General features: G+C 40.3%; 1 protein-coding gene across 1 annotated transcript in view; it reads left to right on the top strand.

Moving 5' to 3' along the window:
• The window catches only part of LOC103290443 (cadherin-related family member 3-like), a 78,697-nt gene that overhangs the window by 46,987 nt on the left and 7,101 nt on the right, over positions 1–24,609 (top strand). The window contains exons 9-17 of the mRNA XM_054729839.1: positions 2,053–2,215; positions 5,090–5,192; positions 8,196–8,294; positions 14,211–14,443; positions 18,902–19,073; positions 21,267–21,511; positions 22,566–22,765; positions 23,448–23,467; positions 23,591–23,655. Coding sequence (XP_054585814.1) covers positions 2,053–2,215; positions 5,090–5,192; positions 8,196–8,294; positions 14,211–14,443; positions 18,902–19,073; positions 21,267–21,511; positions 22,566–22,765; positions 23,448–23,467; positions 23,591–23,655 — 1,300 coding nt within the window. The remainder of the gene's footprint in view (positions 1–2,052; positions 2,216–5,089; positions 5,193–8,195; positions 8,295–14,210; positions 14,444–18,901; positions 19,074–21,266; positions 21,512–22,565; positions 22,766–23,447; positions 23,468–23,590; positions 23,656–24,609) is intronic.

The following is a 24,609-nucleotide window of genomic DNA, read 5'->3' as shown; positions in this document are numbered from 1 at the left end:
AGCAGTATAAAAGAAGGATCTCTTACCCTTTAAGATAGCATGGAGGGACCTGAACAAGGTGTAATTCATACTTTATGGGAGAGTATTATGTTAAGCAAAATAGGCCAGTCAGAGAAAGACAAACATCACATAATGTCACTCATATGTGGAATTTAATGAACAAAATAAGCTGATGAACAAAATAGATCCAGAGGCATAGAAGCATAGAACAGATTGCGGAATCTCAGAGGGAAGGTGGGGTGGGTGGGAAGAGATCAACCAAAGAACTTGTATGCATATGTGCATAACCCATGCACACAGACAATAGGGTGGTGAGGGCCTGATGCAGGGGTGGGGACAGTAGGGGAAAAAGGGGACATATGTAATACTTTCAACACTAAAGATTAAAAAACGAAACAAAAGGAAGTGTATGTTTTGGAGTCACTGGCTTGAAATCCTGGTTCTATCGCTTATTAGCTGTGTGATCTTGGGTAATTTATTTAAGCCCCATGACCTTCAGTTTCTTTCTTTATAAAATGGGATAACAATAGGACTTGGTCTACAGGTTGGTTTTGAAGAATAAATGGGATAATTTACATAACATTTTGAGCACAGTGCTGAGTATTCGTGTCAGTTCCATAAATGCTCTCTAACACAGTTCCATCATCCCTTTTCTAAAACCCTTGGCACTTGGATATATTTCAGGATAAATATGTATATTTTTTTACCATATATTATGCAGTGATATTCAAATCCATGAATAACTCTGTAGCATGGATACTCACAGTAAGTAGGACAAAGAAAGATCTGTCAGTTCAGGTAATGTTTGATGACCAATAAGTTATGAGAAAATCCTGAGTTTCAGAGCTTTTGGATTTCGGAATTTGGATAGGGATTTTGGGCTCTATTCCTGCCAGTCTGGCTGTTTTTATTACTTGAAGCTTAATCTCTAAACCCACATCCTGTCACTCTTCTATGCCCCCACCCTAAGCTCTCAGCTACACAGGACAGCTGCCTCTGGGCTCCCCAGGCTTTGTTCCTGATGATATAGCTTCTGATAATTACACCCATGTGGTCTCATTGGGTCCCCATTACTCTGCCCTTTAAATGGAGATGATAGTCGCACCTACCTCATAGCACTGTTATAAGAATCAAATACAACAAGGTTTGGAATTTGTTCAGTATAGGGCTGGCATATACTCAGTAAAAGTTTTCTTCTTGTTCTTCTTGTTCTTGTTCTTGTTCTTGTTCTTCTTCTTCTTCTTCTTCTTCTTCTTCTTCTTCTTCTTCTTCTTCTTCTTCTTCTTCATCTCCTCCTCTTTTTCCTTTTTCTTTCCCCAGGAAGACTATAGTTAATTAATCAAACACTCACCACGCGCTGCACCCAGGGTTATAGTCCCTGGAGGTGACAGGATAAGTATTTGCTATGCTCCTTTGCTATTAGAAGGTTGTATCTTATCAGGGTGATAAGATGACTACATTTAAGACAACAGTAAAAAGTACAAGATAGTTTTAAATTATGTGTGTTGTGCTTTAATTGTTAAGAGGAAGAACATGTGCGAATGGAGTATCCAGGGGAGCTTCCTAAAGGAGCAAGACCTATGCTAGTCTTTGAAGAATTGGTAGAATTTAGACTTAGAAGGCTTCCCAGTGAGCATTGGGGCAGAGAGGTCGCAGGGAAGAAGTGGGTGGACACAGAGAGATGGAGGTAATCCACTGTGACCATAGTGGTGAGGACTGCACCTCTGACCCTGCTGAACAGACGCTGCAGATGGGAACATTCCCACTGCTCTGATTCCTACTCCAGCGTCTCCATTGACGAGACATCCTCAATAGACTCCTAAACAAGTACCCGGCTGGGCGCGGAAAAGAAATGCTCCCAGAAAATGAGGAAAGTCTCGCCAAATTCATAGTCCTGTTGGGAAATGGCTTCCCAGATGATGCTCCAAACCTGGACTCGGGAGAAGTAGAGCATCACACACAGGCACTGATCAGACTACCGGATGCTTATGTGAAAAATAGTACATTTTAAAAGACTATCCATCTAAACTGACTTTTCTTCTTAAAAAACAGGTACACAGGCAAAGAGGTGATTGCAAATAATACAGTAGTTTCAAAGCTCTTGTGTCATGACCTTGACGAGCCTCCTGATATGATACATTATGCTCCAAGCTCAGGGCCAGTGGGGCCTGGACAGCTCTTCAAACAAGTGCCAACGGCTGAAAACTGTGTCCAGGTGATCCCCAGCTGTTGTATCTGCTGGGATTTTTCCCAAGGAGGGGGAGACGTCTCATGGCCATGGTTAGGTGCTGGTAGAGTCAGCAAGAGGAACTCGGACACAGCAGAGGGTCTGGCCTCCTCCGCTGTCTTGCTGGAAGGCCTGTGGGCAAGTCCTTTCTTATCTCACTGCCAGTTCTTTTGTGCCAATCCCTGTTTGGTTGGTATAATTGTTCCTTCACCCAGACATCACCAAACACTTCCCTTCAGCCAGAAGATATGGCCAAGAAAGCCATTAATCACCTCTCTTTTGCTTTCGTCCTAACCCTATATTTTCTTGACAAACACCACAAGATACAAGTTGAGTTTTACATATGTTGTGAATTTTGGAAACTTAGGCACTGAGCCAAGAGGTTTTCTGGGGTGATGTTCGTTTTGAAATGCAATGCTAAACTGTCATTTAAAAAAATGGAGTTGGGATAAAGATGGAAGTTTTGTCAGCATGATGCTTACTAACATTTGGGCCATCACATAATGCCTGCTTTATTTACGAAAAACTCCTACCACCTACCACCTACCTCTAATTAATTTCTACATTTTCATAATTATTCATTCGGTCTTAAATGCCACTATTTCTATAAGCTTTGTGTGTGTGTGTGTGTGTGTGTGTGTGTGTGTTAATCCTCACTCGAGGATACTTTTCCATTGATTTTCAGGGAGAATGAAAGAGAGAGGGAAAGACAGAGGGAAACATCAATGTGAGAGAAACACATTGATTAGTTGCCTCCTGCAGGAGCCCTGACCAGGGCCTGGGCCAGAGAGGAGCCTGCAACCAAGGTATGTACCCCTGACTGGAACTGAACCTGGAACCCTTTGGTTCGCAGGCTGATGCTCTATCCACAGAGCCAAACCGGCCAGGGCTCTATAACCTTTCTTTAACTACCATGACTGGCTTAGTTCTCCTGGATATGAGCTCCCATTATAAGTTCTAATTCTCCTGTCAAACATTTATTAGATTCTGGCCTGGCCGATGTGGTTCAGTTGGTTGGGCATCATCCTACCAGGAGGTTTCTGTTTGATTCCCGGTCAAGGGCACATGCCCTGGTTCTGGGCTCCATCCCAGTAGGGGGTGTGCAGGAGGCAGCCAATTGATGTTGTGCTCTCACATTGATGTCTCCCTCTCTCTTCAAAAATCAATAAACTATTCTTTTAAAAAACATTTATTAGATTCTGTTATAACTGCTTATTTAATTGTTGGTCCATTTTCTGAGTGGTCCATTTTTTGTGTAGTGCTAGGTGCATACTGGGTACTCAATATACTCGAATAAATGAATAAATGAATAAATGTGTAAACCAGATACTAAATTTTTAAAAATGTAGTTTTTACCAAACACCTGGGTACTTGGTGTTATATTGACCCATTCCAACTGAGCTTTGTGCCAATGCTATTATTATATTAGGGTTTTCATCAGGTCTCTGCTCTGAGTTCATATTGTTTATTGTTATACTAGAGGCCCGGTGCACGAAATTCGTGCACGGGGGTGTGTGTCCCTCAGCCCAGCCTGCACCCTCTTCAATCTGGGACCCCTCGAGGGATGTCCGACTGCCCGTTTAGGCCCCATCCTGGTAGGGTCAGGCCTAAACGGGCAGTCCGACATCCCTCTCACAATTCAGGACTGCTGGCTCATAACTGCTTGCCTGCCTGCCTTCCTGATTGCCCCTAGCCACTTCTGCCTGCCAAACTGATCACCCCCTAACCACTGCCAGCCTGATTGATGCCTACTCCCCTGCCAGCCTGATTTCCCCTAACTGCCCTCCCCTGAGGCCTGGTCACCCCTAACTGCCCTCCCTTCAGGCCTGGTCACACCTAACTGCCCTCTCCTGCAGGCCTGGTCTCCCCTAACTGCCCTCCCCTGCAGGCCTGGTCACCCCTAACTGCCCTCCCCTGCAGGCCTGGTCACCCCCAACTGCTCTCCCCTGCAGGCCTGGGTCCCCCCAAACTGCCCTTGCCTGCAGGCCTGGTCGCCCCCAACTTCCCTCCTCTGCTGGCCTGGTCACCCCTAATTGCCCTCCCCTGAAGGCTTGATTGCCCCCAACTGCCCTCCCTTGCAGGCCTGGTCCCTCCCAACTGCCCTCCCCTGCTGGTCATCTTGTGGCAGCCATCTTGTGTCCACATGGGGGCAGCCATCTTGTATGTTGGAGTGACAGTCAATTTGCATATTACTATTTTATTAGATAGGATTCCTAACACCTTTGATTCTACCTGGAACTTACTTTGTACTTAATAAACATTTAAAAATGGTGAGTAGCCCTGGCCAGGTTGGTTGGAGCATTGTACTGTGCACCCAAAGGTTGTCAGTTTGATTCTTGAACAGGACACATACCTAGGTTGCAGGTTTGATCCCCTTTCGGGGCATGTACAGGAGGCAACCCATCAATGTTTCTCTCTCACATTGATGTTTCTCTCCCCCCACTTCCTCTCTCTCTAAAATCAATTAAAAAATAAAAACATATCCATGGGTGAGGATTTAAAAAAACGATAACTTGTCATAATAGGAATAACATACATTTATTATAGTGCTTTATCAATTACAAAGTATTTTCTCTTTTTAATTATTTTACTGAAAGCAGATGTGACTCATGTTTTTTTCTATTATGCCAGGATGCTTTGTCCAAAAGTAAGGTGCTCTGGAAGGCAATCAAAGGTGTCCCTTTTTCCCACCAAGATGCCTCCTTTAGTGTGCCACACTGACCAGTCTCAGCATATTCTGACACCATCTTTACTAAACCAAAATGGCCATAATATTGCTGTTTCCAGAAAGATTCATTACTTATAACATGTACATTAAAAAAGTCAGGCCCATCTCCTGAAATAATTTTTTTTTCCCAAAAGGTTGCCAAAGAAATGGATTATGAAGACCCAGAGATGATTGCTGCTGGACACACCTATGAAATAACAATTTCAGTATTTGATGATCCACATCCCTCCCACACGGGTAAGTTTCATAAACTTGTCAAGGAGCATCAAGTAAGGCACTTACTTTAGACTCCTCACTTAAAAAATTATCTTTGTTGTTGAAAGTATTACATATGTTCCTTTTTCCCCCCATTGACCTCTTCTAGCCCGCCCCCGCCTCCCACCCCATGCCTTCATCACACTATTATTGTCTGTGTCCATGGATTATGCATGTATGCCTGTAAGTTCTTTGGTTAATCTCTTCTCTGACATTTGTTCTTCTCATAACTACTGCACCATTTGGGGCTAACCTGAGCTAGAATGGGCCATTGGTGCATTGGGATTAAATCTACTCAGACTGCACAGTCATAGTCCTTTGACACGTGTGGATTTAACAGTCATGTTGTGGTAGTTGTAAAACACCCTGAGGCACAGATATGATTGTGTGCTGTGGATCAGAGCAGGGTGCTTAGCTAGTGAGTAAGCTTAGCCAACCACTTGACACCTGCTTCTCTCTGCTTATTGTTGTACAAGTGAGAACACACATTGAGTGCCCCAAGGGATCATTTACGTATTCAACTACATGTTACCACACTTTAAGAGTGAATTTGTTGCTGTAGAAGTATTTGTGAAAATAGGGATTCACCAAAGTTTCTGGATACATCTATTATTCATACCAAGTGTCTGTTATGTATCTGGGACTTATGGTAATAAGTAATCTAGTAGGCAATTGGCATCAAAACATTCAAGAAGATGGTTATGCAGTTGCAGACACAGGCTTAGCAGTAAAATGTCAATGCCTGGTAAGGGAGAACCTAGGATTGACTTTTGGCTTTGATCTCTGCCAATTCTGGTCCATTGGTGGTGTTTGCCTGGACCATTGAGTTAAGAAGGACTCTGAGCTTACATCTGGAAGCAGTGGGAAATTGCTTTGCATGGACATAGGAGGATGAAATGGTGGTATGTGTCGGACAGGTTTGCAACTAAAGGACCTGAGTGCTGAACTTTAAGCAACAGACCTCAAATTCTTTAGATCCCACTTGACTCACAGATGTAAGAGTTTAAGTTTAAATTTAAGTTTTAAATGTGATTTGTAGACTTAAGTGACCCAACTATGTTGAGAAGAAATGTGTAGGGGACAGGGACACATCATGACAATATGCCCAGAAGTGTTTCTCTTGTGTTTTCTCTGCTCCCCATTGGGGGAGTCTTACTGTTTCATGCAAAAGCCTGTTGCATAACCTGGCTGATCTTTTAGAGAGAATGCTTTTTTCTTGCATCTACTCATCCTGCTGGCCTAACTAATCCAATAAAGAATTTGTTCTTCTCACCAGATTTGAGCCTTTCTCCAAGAAGGAGAGAAAAAAAAAATCTCACAGTAATAAATCCACATCCTCACTGATCCGCACACACCAACTTATTCACAACAACTGCTCATAAAGGGTGCTTTTAACACTGCACACGTGATGCAGTCTATTTTTATAGGCCAGGTAATTAGCACAATTTTGAGTATTTATGTATGCAACAAAAATCATAGTATAGCAAAGCTGGAAACAACACCTGCCCTTATGGCACCTGATTGGGATTTATTGAAGGAAACATAGAGGCTTTCACATAAATCACCTGTGTCTGTGGAACAGTGCTTCCTAACTGTTCCTGGTGGTTAAGGACACATATCAGATGCTGATGAAAACTGTAGACCCTGTTCCTGGAAAAATACAACTAATATAAAGAATGCCACGGATTCTCTTAAGTGAGGTTCTATAGATCCCAGATTAAATTTTCTTGTTTGACAGGTGGCATAGATTTTCAGGAGATACAATATACAAGTGTTTTTCAGAACATGATTTCTACAAGAGAATCCACTAACAAAAAATTTCGTGGTCAGATAACTGTGGAGAGCAATGCATACTTGGACATTCAAAACACAGAATGACATATCAGAAATCCATGAAATCTTGCCATAAAGAAACTTTTAAATTGTTGTTTAACTCAGCATTTTGAACTTGACATATTAAGCATTTCAGAGGAGATATTTTGGGAGATGTTGGCAGACACAACTAAGTCCAATACCCACTCCACAACTTACTAGCTGTGTGACCTAGCAAAACACTTAACTCTGAGAACCTCAGTTTCTTCATCTGTAAAATGGGACAAAACTACTACTAATGCTTTGCATAGTAAATGTTAATTATTATTTTATTTTTATTAGAAAAAGCTTCTTCTTTGCAATTTGCTTGCTTTATGTTTGGCCATCAAATTCCTTCTTTTCAACAACTTTCAGATAAATTAGTTTGAGCTTGTTGGTCTGAAATAAATAATAGAATTTTTTCCTATGACACACTGTACACACACATCAGGGTGAGGTGAGTAAAATCCACATCCTCACTGATGTACTACTTTTTACTTAACTTTTTATAGTGTAAGAAAACTTTTTTGGGCATGATCGCATTTTGTCCTCACATACTATGAAGTAGGAGATTGAAACATTGATATTGTTCCTTTTTTATTGATGAAGAAACTGGGCCTCTGAGAAGTTAAGCTAGTTCAAGGCCATAGAGCATATGTCAAAGCCAATCCTTGAACATGCCTTTTTCAAATCTCTTTCCATGCCACTTCCTAGGATATACAGTAAAAGCAGAAAGTAGTATGTCATATGCTGGGTTGAGAATGACACCCCAAGAAAATCTCTAATGGAAGAGATTGTACTCATGAAAAATACAATAAAATCCCTTTTGTAAAATATACAACTATACATTTATACCGGTATGTGCTATATATGATAAACACATACATATTCACTATTGTATAAAATAAGATATGGCATGCAGATGACATATATCTTTGACTAATTGCTTTGGCTAGAATTCATTTATATTCCCTGAGAATGCAGAGCATGGGAACAGGGATTATTCGGGACCAGAGAGAATCTCATAGTAGTTTAAAATCTTCCAACAAGCCTATTTTGGGGGGCACATTTAGATTGTTTGTAGACTAAAACTGCCAATACAACAAAGCATTTATTCACTGTTCAATTTTACAGTAACTGTGACGATCATTGTACAGATTGCTCCGGCCAATGATTTCAGCCCTGTGTTTAAAGCTGCGCACTACTCATTCTCTGTTCCAGAAACATCAGGAGGTAAGAGATCCCCCCTTCCATGATGTTGAAGCACAAGGAAACTCCTACCGGATCCCAAATGGGTGATCAATGGGAAGATGACAAAGCATAAGCAGGAGAGGGAGTTTTAAGGGTTCCAGACCTTCAGAGAATGGCAGTGACCTCAGTATATCATCCTGATGGTTCCTCAAAGGCTCCCTTGCAATTTGATGTCAGATCTCAAATTTTTTTTTGTAATGGACAAATAGACATCATAATAATTTTATTCCATTTCTCTTCTTTCCTGCCTCTGGATTAGGTCCAATGTAAAGATGGTAGGGACAATGTGGCCATTATCCATGCAATTTATATATCGTAACATCTGAGGTCAGATTTCAGGTCCAGAGTCAAGATCCTTTCTAAGCCATGACTTAGAATTGAATTAGGACATATATTTGTATATTTTTTAGCATAAACCAATAAACATTAGATTTTGAAGGGACAGCAGAGATAATGTTTGTGTTTTTTGTCATCCAAGTGAGGAACATATCCCTGCCTCAGCACCTCTGGATGGTGGTCCCCCCAGGCTTAGCTTGAATACTTCAAGGGATAAATGAAAGCAGTTGTGTGCTGAAGTCAAATATACTTGCTCACAAGAGCCAATTATTAAATTTTTAGGAATTTTATAACCTGATTATTACTGGTTATAAAATGAAATTATATAAGCTTCATTACATAAATTATATTAAAAACAAAATTAGTAAGTATTCAAAAACCTCAGCACTTCTTAATTATGTTACTACATTTTAACCATTATCTATACCCTTTAGGTTATTTACAACTATTTGACCTGCACGGTGAAATTCTGTATATGTAATTATTTGCTACTGAACCTCTCTTCCCAACTTATTATTATGTTGATAGCTAAAAATTGGCAATGGTGGGAATATTTACACCACGGAAATAGGCAAATACTGTGTAGCAGGGCTTAATTCATTATTTTTTATTATTATCACAAAAATTGAGGCAATATTCTTCTGGCAATCAAAAACTATTATCAATTCAGCAAAGAAGTCATTTGCATCATTGATACACTAATGAAGCGCTGATATTGTTTCACTTTCATCTTATTCTTTAAAAAAAAATAATATCCTGTGCCATTTTAAAATTTTAAACCATGTTTTATTTTATAATTACAGTTGACATAAAATATTATATTAGTTTCAAGTATATACCCCAGTGATTAGACATTATATAACTTACTAAATGATCATCCTAATATATCTTGTATGCATCTCACATCATACATAGTTACTAAAATATTATTGACTATACTTTCTATGCTGCATTTTTTCACATGTCTCTTGGCCATCTGAATGTCCTCTTTGAAGAAGTGTCTATTCAGGTCCTTTGACCATTTTTAATTGGATTGTTTGTCTTCTTGGTGTTAAGTTGAGTTCTTTCTATTTTTTGGAAATTAACCTCTTATCAGGTGCATCACTTGCAAATATGTTCTCCCATACTATGGGCTCCTTTTTCATTTTGTTGATGGTTTCTTTCGCTGTGCAGAAGCTTTTTATTTTGACATAATCCCATTTGTTTATTTTTCTTTTGTTTGTCTTGCCTTAGGAAATGTATCCATAAACATATTACTATGAGAGATGTCTGCGACTTTACTGCCTATGTTTTCTTCTGAGATTTTTATGCTTTTGCAACTTACATTTAAGGCTTTTATCCATTTTAAGTTTATTCTTATGTGTAAGTTGATGGTCTAGTTTCATTTTCTTGCATGTACCTGTCCAGTTTTCCCAACATCATTTATTGAAGAGACTATTTTTACTCTTGCTTCTTCTGTCAAATATTAGTTGACCATAATGGTGTGGGTCCATTTCTGGGGTCTTGGCTCTGTTCTATTGGCACTGTTCTTGTGCCAGTACCATTACTTCAAACCAGCTTGTTTCCTTGTAAACAATACCATGATTACACAATTGTTCTGAGGACAGACTAGACCTAAAAAGCCCACATATTCGGATTTTAGTTCTTCGTTGGCCTTACCATGCTGTTTTGAACAAATCCTTAAAACTCTCTGTAAAATGAATGCACATGTATGGTCCTAGTTCTGGAACATAACACAGTTGAATCTTATAGTTTACTAGAGGCCTGGTGCACGAATGTGTTCATGGGTGGGGTCAGGCTGCCTGCCCCGATGGGGGCCCAATTGGGCCGGGCGAGTGGAGGGGAGGGGACACGGAGGGTTGGCCGGCCAGCCCCGCCCCCGATCGGGGTCAGGGGACCAACCAGGAGGAGGGGCCGCAGGCGATTGGGGAGTGCCAATCAGGGCCCTGATCTGGCAGTTGGTTGCCGCAATGCGTGTCATAGTGACTGGTCCTTCCGGTAGCTTGGCTTTTACATATATAGATGACCAGACAGTTCTAGAAAAATTGCATATAAACTGAATTAGTGTAAACAGGATCCTGCTGCTCCTCCATAGAGTTTTGTTGTCATTTCTTTTGTTGACAGAGCCTCGTTCCCTTAATTTATTTTCTCCCTTTGAATTCTCCCAGTTCGGGTAGTCTTCTAGCTCTAGGGAGTTTTATTAGAAGTGCTTTATGGTGAGTCTTTATACAGAAGTTAAATAGTTCACAAGTTTCTAATGATCGCCTAACTGATAAATTGTAACTATGGAGCAGGGGGTGAGCTGGGTCCCTCAGGGAAAAAGACCTGCAGTCTTCATCAGATGACTGAAGGGTTTCCATGACCCTCCAACGTTCACAGCAACCAGTCTGGATTTTAAAATGGAGACTGGCATTTTTATTTTTATATTTTTATTTTATTTTTTTTTGGCATTTTAAAATAGACTTTATTTTTATAGAGCAGTTTTAGGTTTACAGAAAAATTGAGAGAAAGCTACAGAGATTTCCCACATACCTGCGGCCCCCACATATGCATAGCCTCCTCCATTATCAACATCCCCCACCAGAGGGTCCAATGTTACAACTGGTGAACTTACATGGACACGTCATTATCACCCAACATTCATAGGTTTCATTAGGTTCACTCTTCGTGTTGTACATTTTATGGGTCTGGACAAATGTATAGTAACACACATCTACCATGTGGTATCATACAGAATAGTTTCACCGCCCTAAAAATCTATCTGTGCTTTGCCTATTCACCCTTCTCTCCTCCTCAAGCCCTGGAAGCCCCAGATCTTTTCACCATCTTATAGTTTTGCCGTTCGAGACGGGCATTTTAAAAAAATAGCATGTTGTAGGAACCAAGTGTTTTACCAATGGTATGTCAGTTTCTTTTCCAACTATCTGAAGCTGTCCTGAAATATAATTTCATGTTTTCAAGGTAGGACTCTCTAAATGTATTGAATACGGCTAGCTTTTCTTAAGCATAATTTAATACCTTCTTGATGGCTTATGGGAAGGATTTAGAATTTTTAATTACAGCACTGTCAGTTTGGAAGGACTACAAAGATTCAACCTTTTTATTTTACTATGGGGGCTGGACAGAGAATTGGGCCACACAGCTGGTGAATGGCAGAGTCGATGGATAATACAGACTTCCAAATTCCTGGTCCAGTTCTCTGTTTTGTATTCCCATCTGCTTTTCTTGGACGAATTTTCATGATTGAGATTACCAGTAGTTTGAAAATAAGTTCAGAGAATTCATACGAAGAGATAAAGGGATCTTGTTGTGTGTGTGTCTTATTCTCCAAAAGGCTGGTTAATGTCCTGCTGTAACAGAGAGAGGGCTTCTACGTCTTCATAGGGAACAGCACGATGTAGCAGAAAAACCATGAGAGTTGGACTCAAATAGAACTGGATTCAAATTCTGTCTCTGCCACTGTTAGTCAAATGACTTTAGGCAGGTCATATAACCTCCATGTGCCTTTGAGTTCTCATCTGGGAAATAGAGATTACAATAACAATGTCATAGTTGAGATGAGGATTAACTGATAATTATATGCATGTAAAGTATATGGTACATACTGACAAAAGCCACAACAGTATTGCCAATAATAATAATAATAATAATAATAATAACAACCACTAACATTTCAGTGCCTACTATGTGCCAGAATTTTTTCCTTGCCATTAAAAACACACACAAAACATTCTTTGATCTTCTCTACCAGAGGACAAAAGATAAATGAAATTAAGGGAGGGTTAGTGTTCTGAGGCAATACCCCCCAGAGGAGACTAAATCATCTTCACAACGCAGTGATGGTTCATTTTAAATGAGGGAGTTAAAACTACTCTGAAAACAAACTCTCCTCAGAATATCCAACCTTTAGCTTGTAGACCAGGAGGACAGTAGACAATCCATTAACGTGGAGTTTTTTTCATGCTGTTGGTTAGCATAGGGTGTCAGAGTGCCTTGAGCACCACATGAGGTTTTTTTGTTATCCTAACAAAATTATGGGAATCTATAATCTTTAACTTAAAATAAAATCTGATGGTATGTAATGAGCAACGAAATCTCTCATTGACAAATAGCTTATGGAGGGAGGAAGGCATAATCAAAAAAGTTTGTTTTTTTTTTTAAAACAGAAACGATTTAGAAGAAAATACATGAAAATTGAATCACAGTGGGTTGCAGGTCACAAGGGAAAACACATTTCATTTCCAATGGTTTTTGATAAGATGTCTGGCAGAGTTGCAGAGTTTCATAATTACTCTATTTCAAACTTTAGCTAAAGATGCTCAAGATGGCTTTTAATTTTATTGGAGGGTTAATTTTATATATACAGAAGGATAGGCTTTCCATTATGCTTAACCAGGTGTTAAATGCAAAAATGATGCCAACTTTGCCTAGAACTGTAGGATAGAGATGGCAATTTTACCCTTAGTCTATTTTAAGTGGTCGCTGATCAGTTGTAACACTTTTTTTCTAGGTTAGACTCTTTATACTCTGGGTTTGTCATAATGAAATATTATTTTTTTTCCAGAAGTGTGTTTTCTCTGTTCCTAGTATTCTGAGTTGTGTTCATTGCCTGCTTAATAAAATTACCAGCAACTGATGAACCTTAGTCAAAGAAAGATTCAAACTGAAAGAAATCCTGTGAGGCTGCAGGTGACAGTGTCCCATTAAATAGTTCCTTCATTGTAATTTTCTGGTCTTGATGATTAGCAACTACAATGTCCTATGCACATGTTGCTGAGACTAGTTATATGTGGTGGTATTCACTACATGGAGGAGGTCTGGTATCTGCCCTGGAGCTTATAGTCCAGTCAGAAAATGATTGAGGGGCAAGTCTGTTATATCTGTTATCTATTACTATAAGTGTGCTGTGTAACCCCGACCCCCAACCCCACCCCAATTAGAGTCTAATCTCAGGAGAATGGGCCATGCACCGATGAATCTGTGCTGCCGGCACGATTCTGATAGCACTGCCTGGCCTCCTGGAAGTCGGTGTTGGGCACTGCGTTCCGTCCCCCCACCCGCCTTGGGACAGGCACCAGACACAGGGCTCTCGGCTGGCAAGCGCCTCTGCAGTGGTGTGAGCCTCTCCTGATCGCAACTGACTGGGTGCGAACAGTGGCAGGCACAGTGGGAGGGGGGGGATGAGCGGGAGCAGCAGGCAGGAGTGGCAGGTGGTGTTGGACTGCAGGTTTCCACCCGATCCCCACAGGCCACCCTGCGGGACCCCACCTGTGCATGAATTCGTGCACTGGGTCTCTAGTCTTAGTATAATGTCTAGTAGGAAATAAGCATGCAATCCATGTAATTATTGATATTATGAAGTTCTGGTTTACTCATATTATTTGACTTATGCCACTTCCATCATGTAGAGTTGGGCTTTTCAAGCACATTTCATTGTCCAAAGGCATTCAGATTGGCCCTTTGAGAAACTATGATACTATTTGGAAGGCAAAGACTTGTCAAGCTTTTTAAACTTGTGTTATCTGCATGACAAGAATGAACCTTAATAACTGTTATTGGCAGCTTTCTACAAAGTTGGAAGAGTGACCGCCATTGATGAAGACTACCCACCAAACTGTGTTACGTACAAAATAGCTAGTGGAGACATTCAAGTTATACAAAGATTCTGGATTCACCCTCTCTCTGGAATGATTGAGCTCACCACACAGCCGGACTATGAGACTGTGAAGCAGTATAACCTCACGGTGGAAGGTGTGGACTGTGACAAACTTCATCCTCGCACAGCGATGACCATGGTGAGTAGAGAGCCTCAGGTTTTCATATAATAAAGATGACCCATTAAGTTCTAATTTATTAAAATCGAAATGGTCAAACAACAACAATGAAAAGTGGTCAAATAATAACTAATTTTCATGAGATCAAAAAGTTTGTAGTGATCGCAAATACACATCTAACATTTATCATGTGTGAGCTCTTGTTCTTGGCACATTTTATATGTTGATGTCGTTCATCTTCGCATTCAGTCTTCATGGAAGGCAATATTATCATCATTTCCACTCTACAGATGAGAAACCTTAGGCACAGAGTTTAGGAAAATTACTTGAAGTTACACAAGTAATGGGGTTTGTAGAACTGGATGCAAACCCAGGCTGCCTCTAATTGGGAGGTAATGTTTACAACGAAGGTAATTAACCAAGGGGCATTCTTATGGCATCACAGTGGGGGATAGTGTGTGTGGGCTTCTAAATTATTTTAGAAACATCAAAGGATTCTTAACAGATATCAAGAGTGAATGCTGCTGTGTTGATGATGTGGTATGTGTTATTAATGACTAGAAGGTTTTGTCACTGGACAAGAAACAGATATAAGGTGGAAGAATTTTTTAAAAATGTATTTTATATTGATTTCAGAGAGGAAGGGAGAGGGAGAGAGAGATACAAACATCAATGATGAGAGAGAATCATTGATCTGCTTCCTCCTGCACACCCGCTACTGGGGATCGAGCCCGCAACCCGGCATGTGCCCTTGGCTGGAATCGAACCTGGGACCCTTCACTCCACAGGCCAGCACTCTATCCACTGAGCCAAACCAGCCAGGGCAGGATGGAAGAATTTTAAGATCCCCAGCTGGCCTGATAACTCACTATGCCTTTCCTCTTACTGTACAGAGCCCTGGCTTGCTGCTCACGTGGTGATTAGGTTTCCTGATGTGTCATTGAGAGGAAAACATCAGGTTCATTCGCAGCAGCAGTTAGATTGACTTTCACAGGGACCAACTACAGTCATGTGGACAGGATTCTGTAGCTTGGTTGTCTCAGGAAAGCACCTGCCAGAGTGATCTCCATACTTAGGTATCTGAGGCAGTTTTTCTTGTAGACATACATAAACTCCCCAGGTAGTATAGGATGACACCACTTGTAATTATCATTCACTTATTACAAATGAGAAGAGGGGAAAGCAGATAAAAAAGCAACTTCGAGTTACTCTGTTCTTATAAAAAGAATTTGTATTTTGGCTAAAGAATATGTTTTTATTGATTTTTAGAGAGGAAGGGAGACAGAGAACCTTTGATTTGAGAGCGAAACATCAATTAGTTGCCTCCGGTACATGCCCCAACTGGGCAACAAACCTGAAACCTGGGAACGTGTCCTGACTAGTAATCAGACCGCAACCTTTTCGAGTATGGGATGACACTCCATCCAACTGAGCCACTCAGCCAGGGCAAGAAGAAACTTTTTTATCCCTTCTTTTTTGTTGTTGTTGTTAATCCTCACCTGAGGATATTTTTTCCATTGATTTATTTGTTTAGAAAGAGTGGAAGGAAGAGAGAGAGAGAGAGAGAGAGAGAGAGAGAGAGAGAGAGAGAGAGAGAAACATTGATGTGAGAGAGACACATCAATTGGTTGCCTCCCACATGCATTCTGACTGGGGCTGAGGATTGAACCTGCAACCCAGGTATATGCCTTTGACTGGGAATCAAAACCACAATCCTTCAGTGGACAGGCCGATGCTCTCACCACTGAGTAAAAATGACCAGGGCTCCTTTTTGTAATTAAAAAAATTTTTAATTGAGGTACAATGGACAAATAACATTATATTAGTTTCAGGTATACAACATAATGATTCAATATTTGTATAAATGGGAAATGATCACCACAATAAGTGTGGTTAATATCTGTCACCTTACATAGCTACAAAATTTCCTTCTTTCTTTAACAAATATTTATTGAATGTTTACTCTGTGCACAACATCCTGGGTTACAAAAATGTGTAAGACACCATACTATTAGGGAGCTTAACATTTTTATCATAGGAAAAGTTAAACAGTACATAGCAAGTAGATTGATGCTATAGATAAATGTGACATTTAAGTTTAGAAAAGGGAGATGGGTCTTTAGGGTCCAAACTTTAGAAATCCATCATCATCATTGTTGTCATCATCCCCATCAATATCATCACTGTCTCATTTAACCTTCAATCCCATCCCATGAGGTAGTTATTAATACTTTTTTTTTTACAGATAGTAGAATTTTAATTTCCAAGGCTTTGAAATTAAGTAACTTATCCAAGTTTAACCAGCTCCAAAGAAGTAGAAGGATTAACTCTGGGTCCTTAATCACTATCATATAGCCTAAGTTATCTCTCTAATCCATCAGCAACGTTAAATAAAGTGTCTCTACTTTCAAAATACATCCCAAATGCTTCCATTCTCACTCACCCACAGCTAACAGCCTGGTTGTGCCACCCTCATCCAGTACCCGGTTGGTGCAGCAGCCTCCTAACTACAATCGCCTCCTCCGCTCTACTCATCACACAGTAGCCAGAGTGCACCTTTAAAAAGACAAGTCATCCCCTTCCTCAAAGCTCTCCAAAGGCTTCCCATCACACCTGGCATAAGCTCCAATGTCATTTCTAAGGTCTGCAGGGCCCTGCAGCCACCTCTTTGTCTTCAGCTTCTAGCTGTCCCACTCTGACCTCATTTCAGCTGTATGAGGTTCTTGCTGTTGTTTCAACACACCAAGGATGTCTGCACCTCGGAGCCTTTGACCACGCTGTCATGCTTGCCACCCATCATTCTCACTTGACTCGCATTTCTGCACGAAGGAAACCTGCTCACAGAGGTCTTTTCTGTTGTGTGTGATGGAATGTTGAAGCGACCCCTGTGGTCATCATTAGGAGAATGAATGAGTAAAACACGTAGCTGCATATGATGGGATACTAAGAATCAAGAAGAAATACAAAACGAGTTCTCCAAACAGCAACATGGAAAAGCAAGAAAATATGGTGCTTTGTGAGAAAAGTAGGAAATAGGAAACTGCACTATATCATTTATGCAAATTAAAACCACATGACCTAACACTTCATATTCTGTGAGGACATATACTTTCTGGAGGGCATATATCAAATATGGGGGAGGAGGAAGGGAATAGGAGAGTGAGTCACAAAAGAAAGGCCTTCCCTGGACACTTCATTGCCATTCTCTACCTCCTTAAGCTGCAGAGTTCAATTGCCATATGACATTACCTAATATATTTATTTGTTAATTTGTTTATGGCGTTGCCTCCTACCTTTAGCATATAAATTGCAATGGGCAGGCTCTTTGTTCGGTTTACCAGAGTATCATCTGTGTCTAGGTCAGTGCTTAGCAGACAGTAAGTGTTAAATAAATATTCATGACTGGATGAATTTATACCCCAAACCATCCTAGCAAGGGAGAGATTGACACCCCCCTTTTATAGATGAGGAAAACAAGGTTAAGTCACTTGTACCAAAATCTGTACCACACACTATGTACATGTTAGTTCTACTCTTAGTATTCACTGTAATGTGCTATCCTGGCAAGGCGAAGGCCCAAAGTTTTAATAAAGATTTCTGATTTCCAGTCCTGTGCTGTTTCCATTATATCACAGCAGTCTCACTAACATCACATGAAAGCACCCCACATATTGAAGAGAACAGATAGCTGTATTCAACTACAGAAGTAGCATTAAAGAATGAATTATTCCCCAAGAATTTAGCTGTGTTGTTAAAACATTACAGAAAACGTTTTAAAGAGATAATACTTGCAAATATGAGCACACCAGGGATTATTCTGCAAATGTTGTTGAGAAAGTTATTACTCATCTGAGAGTGGGCAGATAACCTTTCTTATCTGACTGGCATTCGATCACTGACATTTAAAAATCCTTGATATTTTGATCTTTTCCCATGTAAATCACAGTTTCCCAGTTTATGGTATTTTAATTAAGAAGAGGTTGATAAGAGCTCCTGATTAAAGTCAGAGCATACTTTGAAGTAATCATATTGTTATCAAAAAACATATCGTGCTTGAGAGAATGATGCAGAGGAGGACCGTAAGTTACAAAAGAGCAAACTCAGGACATATTTGCCATTTAGCAGAGATAGTTAAAAGGTTTGAGGGATTACACTTTTTAGAAGCATCATTCTTCAGCTTTCCTTTTCTCATCATTTATGAAATTTTTGAGTTTTCCACAGGTTCTTCTAATGAGCCCAAAGCTCTCCCTAATGGCCACACCGAATGTCACAGCTGACCCAGGAATAATAAGCCGGCTGAATAGTTGATTGACAGCCAGAACCCAAATCTGCAGAAACATTTCTTCAAACTAACAATGGCAGACTTTTAATTTAGTAATTCTAAGTGATCTGTCTCTACCCAGATGCTTATTTCAGATTTTGTGTATAAATAGTCAATCGACGTGGATGTGATGTTTCTGTCTCCCTCCCTGCTGACAGGTCACTGTAGACATCGAAGATGAGAATGATGAGGCACCTGTCTGCACACCCTCTCTCTATAAGGCCGTCATTTTTGACAATGTTGTTGCTGGGACAAACGTCAATGGCTTCAAACTAAACTGCCACGACAGAGATTCACAAGATTTTGAAATGCGCTTTGAGATAGTTTCTGGTGGATAATTTTATTATTTCTTTTCTTATTATTTCTTTTAATCATGAGCATATCTTAAATTGACATTAGTCATATCCTCTTTGACATGATATAATCTTGGAAATAACTATGTTTATAAATGTTAAGCTATTTCATATCTATGGCATTAAGTTTCTCCAAGGAACCCTTTTCACGTCCATACATCCAATTTAATTCCTCTTGTGGAATATCATTGATTTTTTTAAATCCTCACCTGAGGATATTTTTCCATTGATTTTTAGAGAGAGTGGAAGAGAGAGGAAAAGACAGGGAGAAATATTGATGTGAGAGAAATACATCGATTGGTTGCCTCCTGCACGTGTCCTGACAAGGGCACAAGCTGGTGAGGAGCCTGCAACCGAGTTATGTGTCCTTGACAGGAATCGAACCTGGGACCCTTGGGTCCACAGGCCGATGCTCTATTCACTGAGCCAAACTGGCTAGGGCGATCTATCATTGATTTCAATGACACTTGACCATGAAGAGACTTTGGACCCGCATGGGAAACACTGCTGGTTAAGTTACAAGGAACTAAAGCTGTTGTCCTTGTGCTGGCTGAAAACAGCAGCCCCCTTTCCATGTGATAGTGATACAGATTCTCTAGGATAGATGTTTTCAGCTGTATTATTGTTGGATTCACAGAGGTCCATATCAACTTTGGTCATAAGATGACATATGGGAGAAACTCATTGGAGACAAATATGTACTAAAAGATGGGGAGTTGAACTGGCAACCTCTGGTGCACAGGATGACACCCAACCAACTAAGCCACACTGGCCAGGGCACTTCTCTCTTGCTTTCACCTTTGCCCATTTGCTTCAGAGTCAGGTGGGAGGACCCAGCAGGAGCCCTCGTACCTCAGTACCCTTGCTCAGGCCTCAGGATTTCCATGAGATCTCTGATTACAGCCCACCATGGTTACAGCCAAGTAATCTAGCCCCCAATGGCAGCCATAGATGTCTAGAGAGCTTAGTGAATCTAGAGAGCATGGTCTAGTAGAAGTAGCATGATCAGATAGGTCCAGACTGAGGAAGATCATAAAATGATTAGATGAGAGGCGTGAAAGATAGAATAAAATTCTCAAAAGGAGAGGAAAGCTGGAGTAGGGGCATGCTTTTACATAGTAGAAAATTTTGGATATATATATCGAAGTGATTCCTGGGTGTCAAAGTTTCCATTAATTCATTCCACTATTCAGTTACAAATCAACATTCTTTTTATCCTTGAACTGTATGAGAGTTACTGTGTAAATAAAATATTTTATTAAGTCCCCCCCCCCCAAAAAAAAAAAGAATTAGGAAAATTTGTGCCACACAGTATGTATGCTAGTATGTTAGTTCTACTCCTAGTATTCACCTGTAATGTGCTATCCTACTGCAGGGTGTAAAACACACACACACACACACACACACACACACATACACACACACACACAAAGATGGGTACACAATAAGGTACAATATAGATATGAATCTTATATTCATAGAACTCATTGTTCATTGAATGAGTGGCAAGGTCAGTAATTATAAAATTACAAAGTATGAAAAGTTCTATTAAGGAAAATTACTGGGTATCATGAGACAGTATAACAAGGAGAAGTTCCTAAAGTATGGAGGTCAGACCTGCTGTCATGTACCTGAAAGAACAGGAGTGTGGATGTCAGTAATCACCTTGACAATTCCTTACAAGGACTAGTTCCATGTCTGCTTCTCTTGCTGGATGGTGGAGGTACTATGTGCATGTTGTTTTACAACAGTGTCTCCAGGGCCATTGAAACTGGACTTGAAATTGAGTAGGGGCTCAATAGATATTTGTGGTCTGACTGGCCCATTTGATATTGATCTAGACTAAGCGGACAATGGCAACAAAATTTCTCTGAGTGGGAGATAAAGGAAGGGGAAGCAATTAAGGCAGAGTAATTTGATAATAGTCTGATGCTTGCTGACCTTATATGAAGATAAGACTCATGATCTTAACCTTTAAAATTTTTCTAACCAACTGAATTTATTACTTACTTGACTTCAATTTATTATAAGCCTTGTATAGATGTATGGACTCATAGACCAATGGAAATTTTATTTATTTATCACTATTGTGTTTCAAAAGCTACCTATGACAGTTAGAGGAGACCTTTTAACATATCTCAAAATAATTTTTCAATTATCCCTTTTAAAGGAAATGAGAACCATCACTTTGGATTTGACCCAACTCGAGGTTCAAATACTCCAAAATTAATTGTGAAGAACGCTTTTCACTTTGAATCTGGAGCTGAATTGCAGCGGCAGTACCATCTCGTGGTCCACATAATCGACGACAACCTGAAACATGGCAAAGCCACCAAGCCTAGGACAGGCACTGCTATTATAGATATTTATGTGGCAAGGGCCAGTGTGCCACCTCCTGCAACCACCAGTTCTGAAGTAAAGAGTTATGGAATTTAATTTGGGTCTCTGTGTGGGAAATATTCTCTTGTAAATTCAAGTTTCATCTAGAAAGGCTAGCAGGCTATGTAGGGCATCACCTTCACCTGAATGCCTTTCCACTTGTTCACTCCCCCACCTACCCAACAGGCAACATTTTATAGTGTGCATCCCTGAATATAAACTGTGAGTATAAACCGTGGGTGAGAGAGAATTTGTGATAATTGCAGGTGGAGCACAGAGGACCCCCAAGGAACTAATTATGTCTAAATGGTCTGAAAGCCCGGCCCACCGGAAAGGCCCACTGGTCAATGAAATCTACCAGTTAAATATCTCTACAAATCAGCACTTTTAAATGTTATTCTCTGTTGTTGGCCATATTATTCATAGTAATTGGCATCTACCATGTGCCAGGCACTGTAGTACATGTGTTATCTTCATCATTTCATCTAATGTTTGATCCGAGCCTGTGAAGTTTAGCAGACCCTTTAGTATTTTGTTATTTCAAAAATAGAGCAGCAAAGCCTCTGCAGGATCCCAGAACAGCTTCAGAGTCACACAAGGAGAAAGCCTGAGCAGTAGACTGTGTGGTTAGTGTGTTATTGTCTTCTATCCTTTGAAATCCAGTCATTTTTTTACAACATGGATGATAAATCTTTCCACCAGAATCTTTGATTTTTATGAAAACACTGTTCTCTCAAGCTGCACAAAAGGGTTTTACCCTGTGTGGAGTAGATAATAGAGGCGTACAAGCCTAAAAAACCTCGGATGCCATCTAGTTCAACCCCTTGATTTTCCAGATGAGAAAACTGCAGTCAAGACAGGAAATGTGGTCACTGCATACAGTTCAAGTCTGCAGATCCTTAAACTGGTGCCTTCTCTGGGCTTGGGTGTTCCTCAGGATCGCCTGTGGGTTTTACAAAAATCCACATATCTGGGCCAATACCCCACTGTCTGTATGGGACCACGGCTCCATACTGATGCTCATTTGTAAACAGATGCCCTCTGAAAACATAAACTAATGCTCTGTTTGCTTTGAAATGCTGTTTCCCAGCAAAGAAAAGGCCTGACCATCGTGTACACAGCCATCAACACATACACATCCAGTGGCTGGTACATTCCTTTCATCTTCACTCTGATGGCTGTTTTCTTTGCCGGGTTGGTTTCATGGGTATGTTTCCTGCTCTGGAGATACGGAAACACCATGCAATGCTGTCAGAAAACGGCCAAGGAAGTCTCCAAGCCCAAAACCAAGTATGTGGTTTTTCTTTCTAAGCTTCTGATGTAAAGAGTTGAAATCCTTTGGTGATGCTACACTGAGGGCTTCTGCCTAAGAGCCCTGTAAGGGCACGGAGGAACGTACTTGGGAAACAAAGCATGATGGTCCCTTTCCGGCTCCAAACCTGCTCTAACAGCGTATCTTTGGGGTCTACCTTAGCGCCTCTGAAACACATTTTCTGTGAGAATAGATTTTAAACAAGTCAATTTGTGAGCAGACAAGCCAAACAACTCCCATATTATTTTGAACATGCATCACGGGCAGGTGTGTGACAGCCACCGGGGGACTATGAACAGGTGGTAAGTCCAGGTGCCCTCGCCACACTTGCTTTGAATCTCTGTGAAACTGGGCAGATGCCAAAGAAATGGAGAAAATGCAGATGCTTTCATCACCATCCTAAATACTTCATTAGGGAGCAGAATACCATGGCCTCCAAAATAGAGTTGATTATGAGTTTTTATTAAATAAGCCGAGATCATTTATGACTCAGCGATGGGAGGTGGTAATGGTTAATGAGATTAGTTCACCATACAGAATTGTTTTAAAAATTGGGAATAAGAGAGGTGTGGTAATAGCCAGGTGCTGCAAAAAATGATTTTTTTCGCCATGTGGTAGCCTAATGAAGCTGATATTTTGTCAAATTTTCTTTTCATACAGGGGAATAAAGTATATTGCAGGTAAGATACAGATTGCTCATTGTCACATGATTATGATGAATTGTGTGATTTTGAAAAGCCACTCATTAGATAGATACCTGCCATTTATTTATTTGTTTGTTTGTTTATGTATTTGTTGAATAGGAGATAGAAATCAAATGGAAAAGATTGTCATGGAAAACAGAAATAAAAAACTAGAAGTATTAACAGTAAGTACATTTTTATGAGCCCTCTGTAGTTAGAGGAAAGAGGACTACAGTTTCTCTATAACTATTGTTCAATAAAAAGTTCTTCCATGTAAACATATGGTAAATCTACTCAAGCATCATAGAAAGGAAATAAAATTATTTCAATGTATTACAAAAATGGGGTTTCAGATCCAGTCTTAGAATCTCGCTTAGGTCCAATTTTGCTGCTAATATTGTATGTGTATTCAGCAAAAACAACATTATTTACTATTGCTTAAAAATAAGATCTGCTTTTTTACAACATGGTGGTGTTAGGTAAGTAAATAAGTACATCAAAAAAGGAAAAAAATCTAGATTTGAAAATAGATTACATATTTGATAAAGCTGAATAAGGCCTTCAACCCTGGGGTTTCTTAGCAGGTAGTAAAATCTATACCCTGGAGTATTGAAATCTTTAAATTGGCTGATACTCACTCATTAACAGATTCACGTCAACAACTGTACAAGGGTAAGGCTGTTCCAGGAAGTAGACATGTGAAGGAGAACAAGAAGGCATTTTTTTTTAAAAAATATATTTTTTATTGATTTCAGACAGGAAGAGAGAGAGAAACATCAATGATGAGAGAGAATCATTGACTGGCTGCCTCCTGCACACCCCACACTGGGTATGGAGCCCACAACCCAGGCATGTGTCCTTGACTGGAATCAAACCTGGGATCCTTGAGTCCACAGGCCGACACTGTATCGACTGAGCCAAACCGGCCAGGGCAAGAAGGCATTTTTTAGTCTCCATCTCCCTTTTCTCTCTCCACCTGCTGCCCCTTTAACAACAGGCTTGTCTGCCTGAGTCCTGACTGACCATGACATTGTTTCATGAGCCCGTTCTCTTTCCTTGCTCTCTTCCCTGCGTCTTCCTTTATGAAACAGACGCCAGCCAAGCACCTCTGCTAGTGAGTGAGGGCTGGCAAAACAACA

Source organism: Eptesicus fuscus, chromosome 18 (assembly GCF_027574615.1).
Source record: "Eptesicus fuscus isolate TK198812 chromosome 18, DD_ASM_mEF_20220401, whole genome shotgun sequence".
NCBI classification, from domain to species: Eukaryota; Metazoa; Chordata; class Mammalia; order Chiroptera; family Vespertilionidae; genus Eptesicus; species Eptesicus fuscus.
The sequence above is the reverse complement of the archived record's forward strand: the minus strand, read 5'-3'. Positions and strand labels throughout refer to the sequence as shown.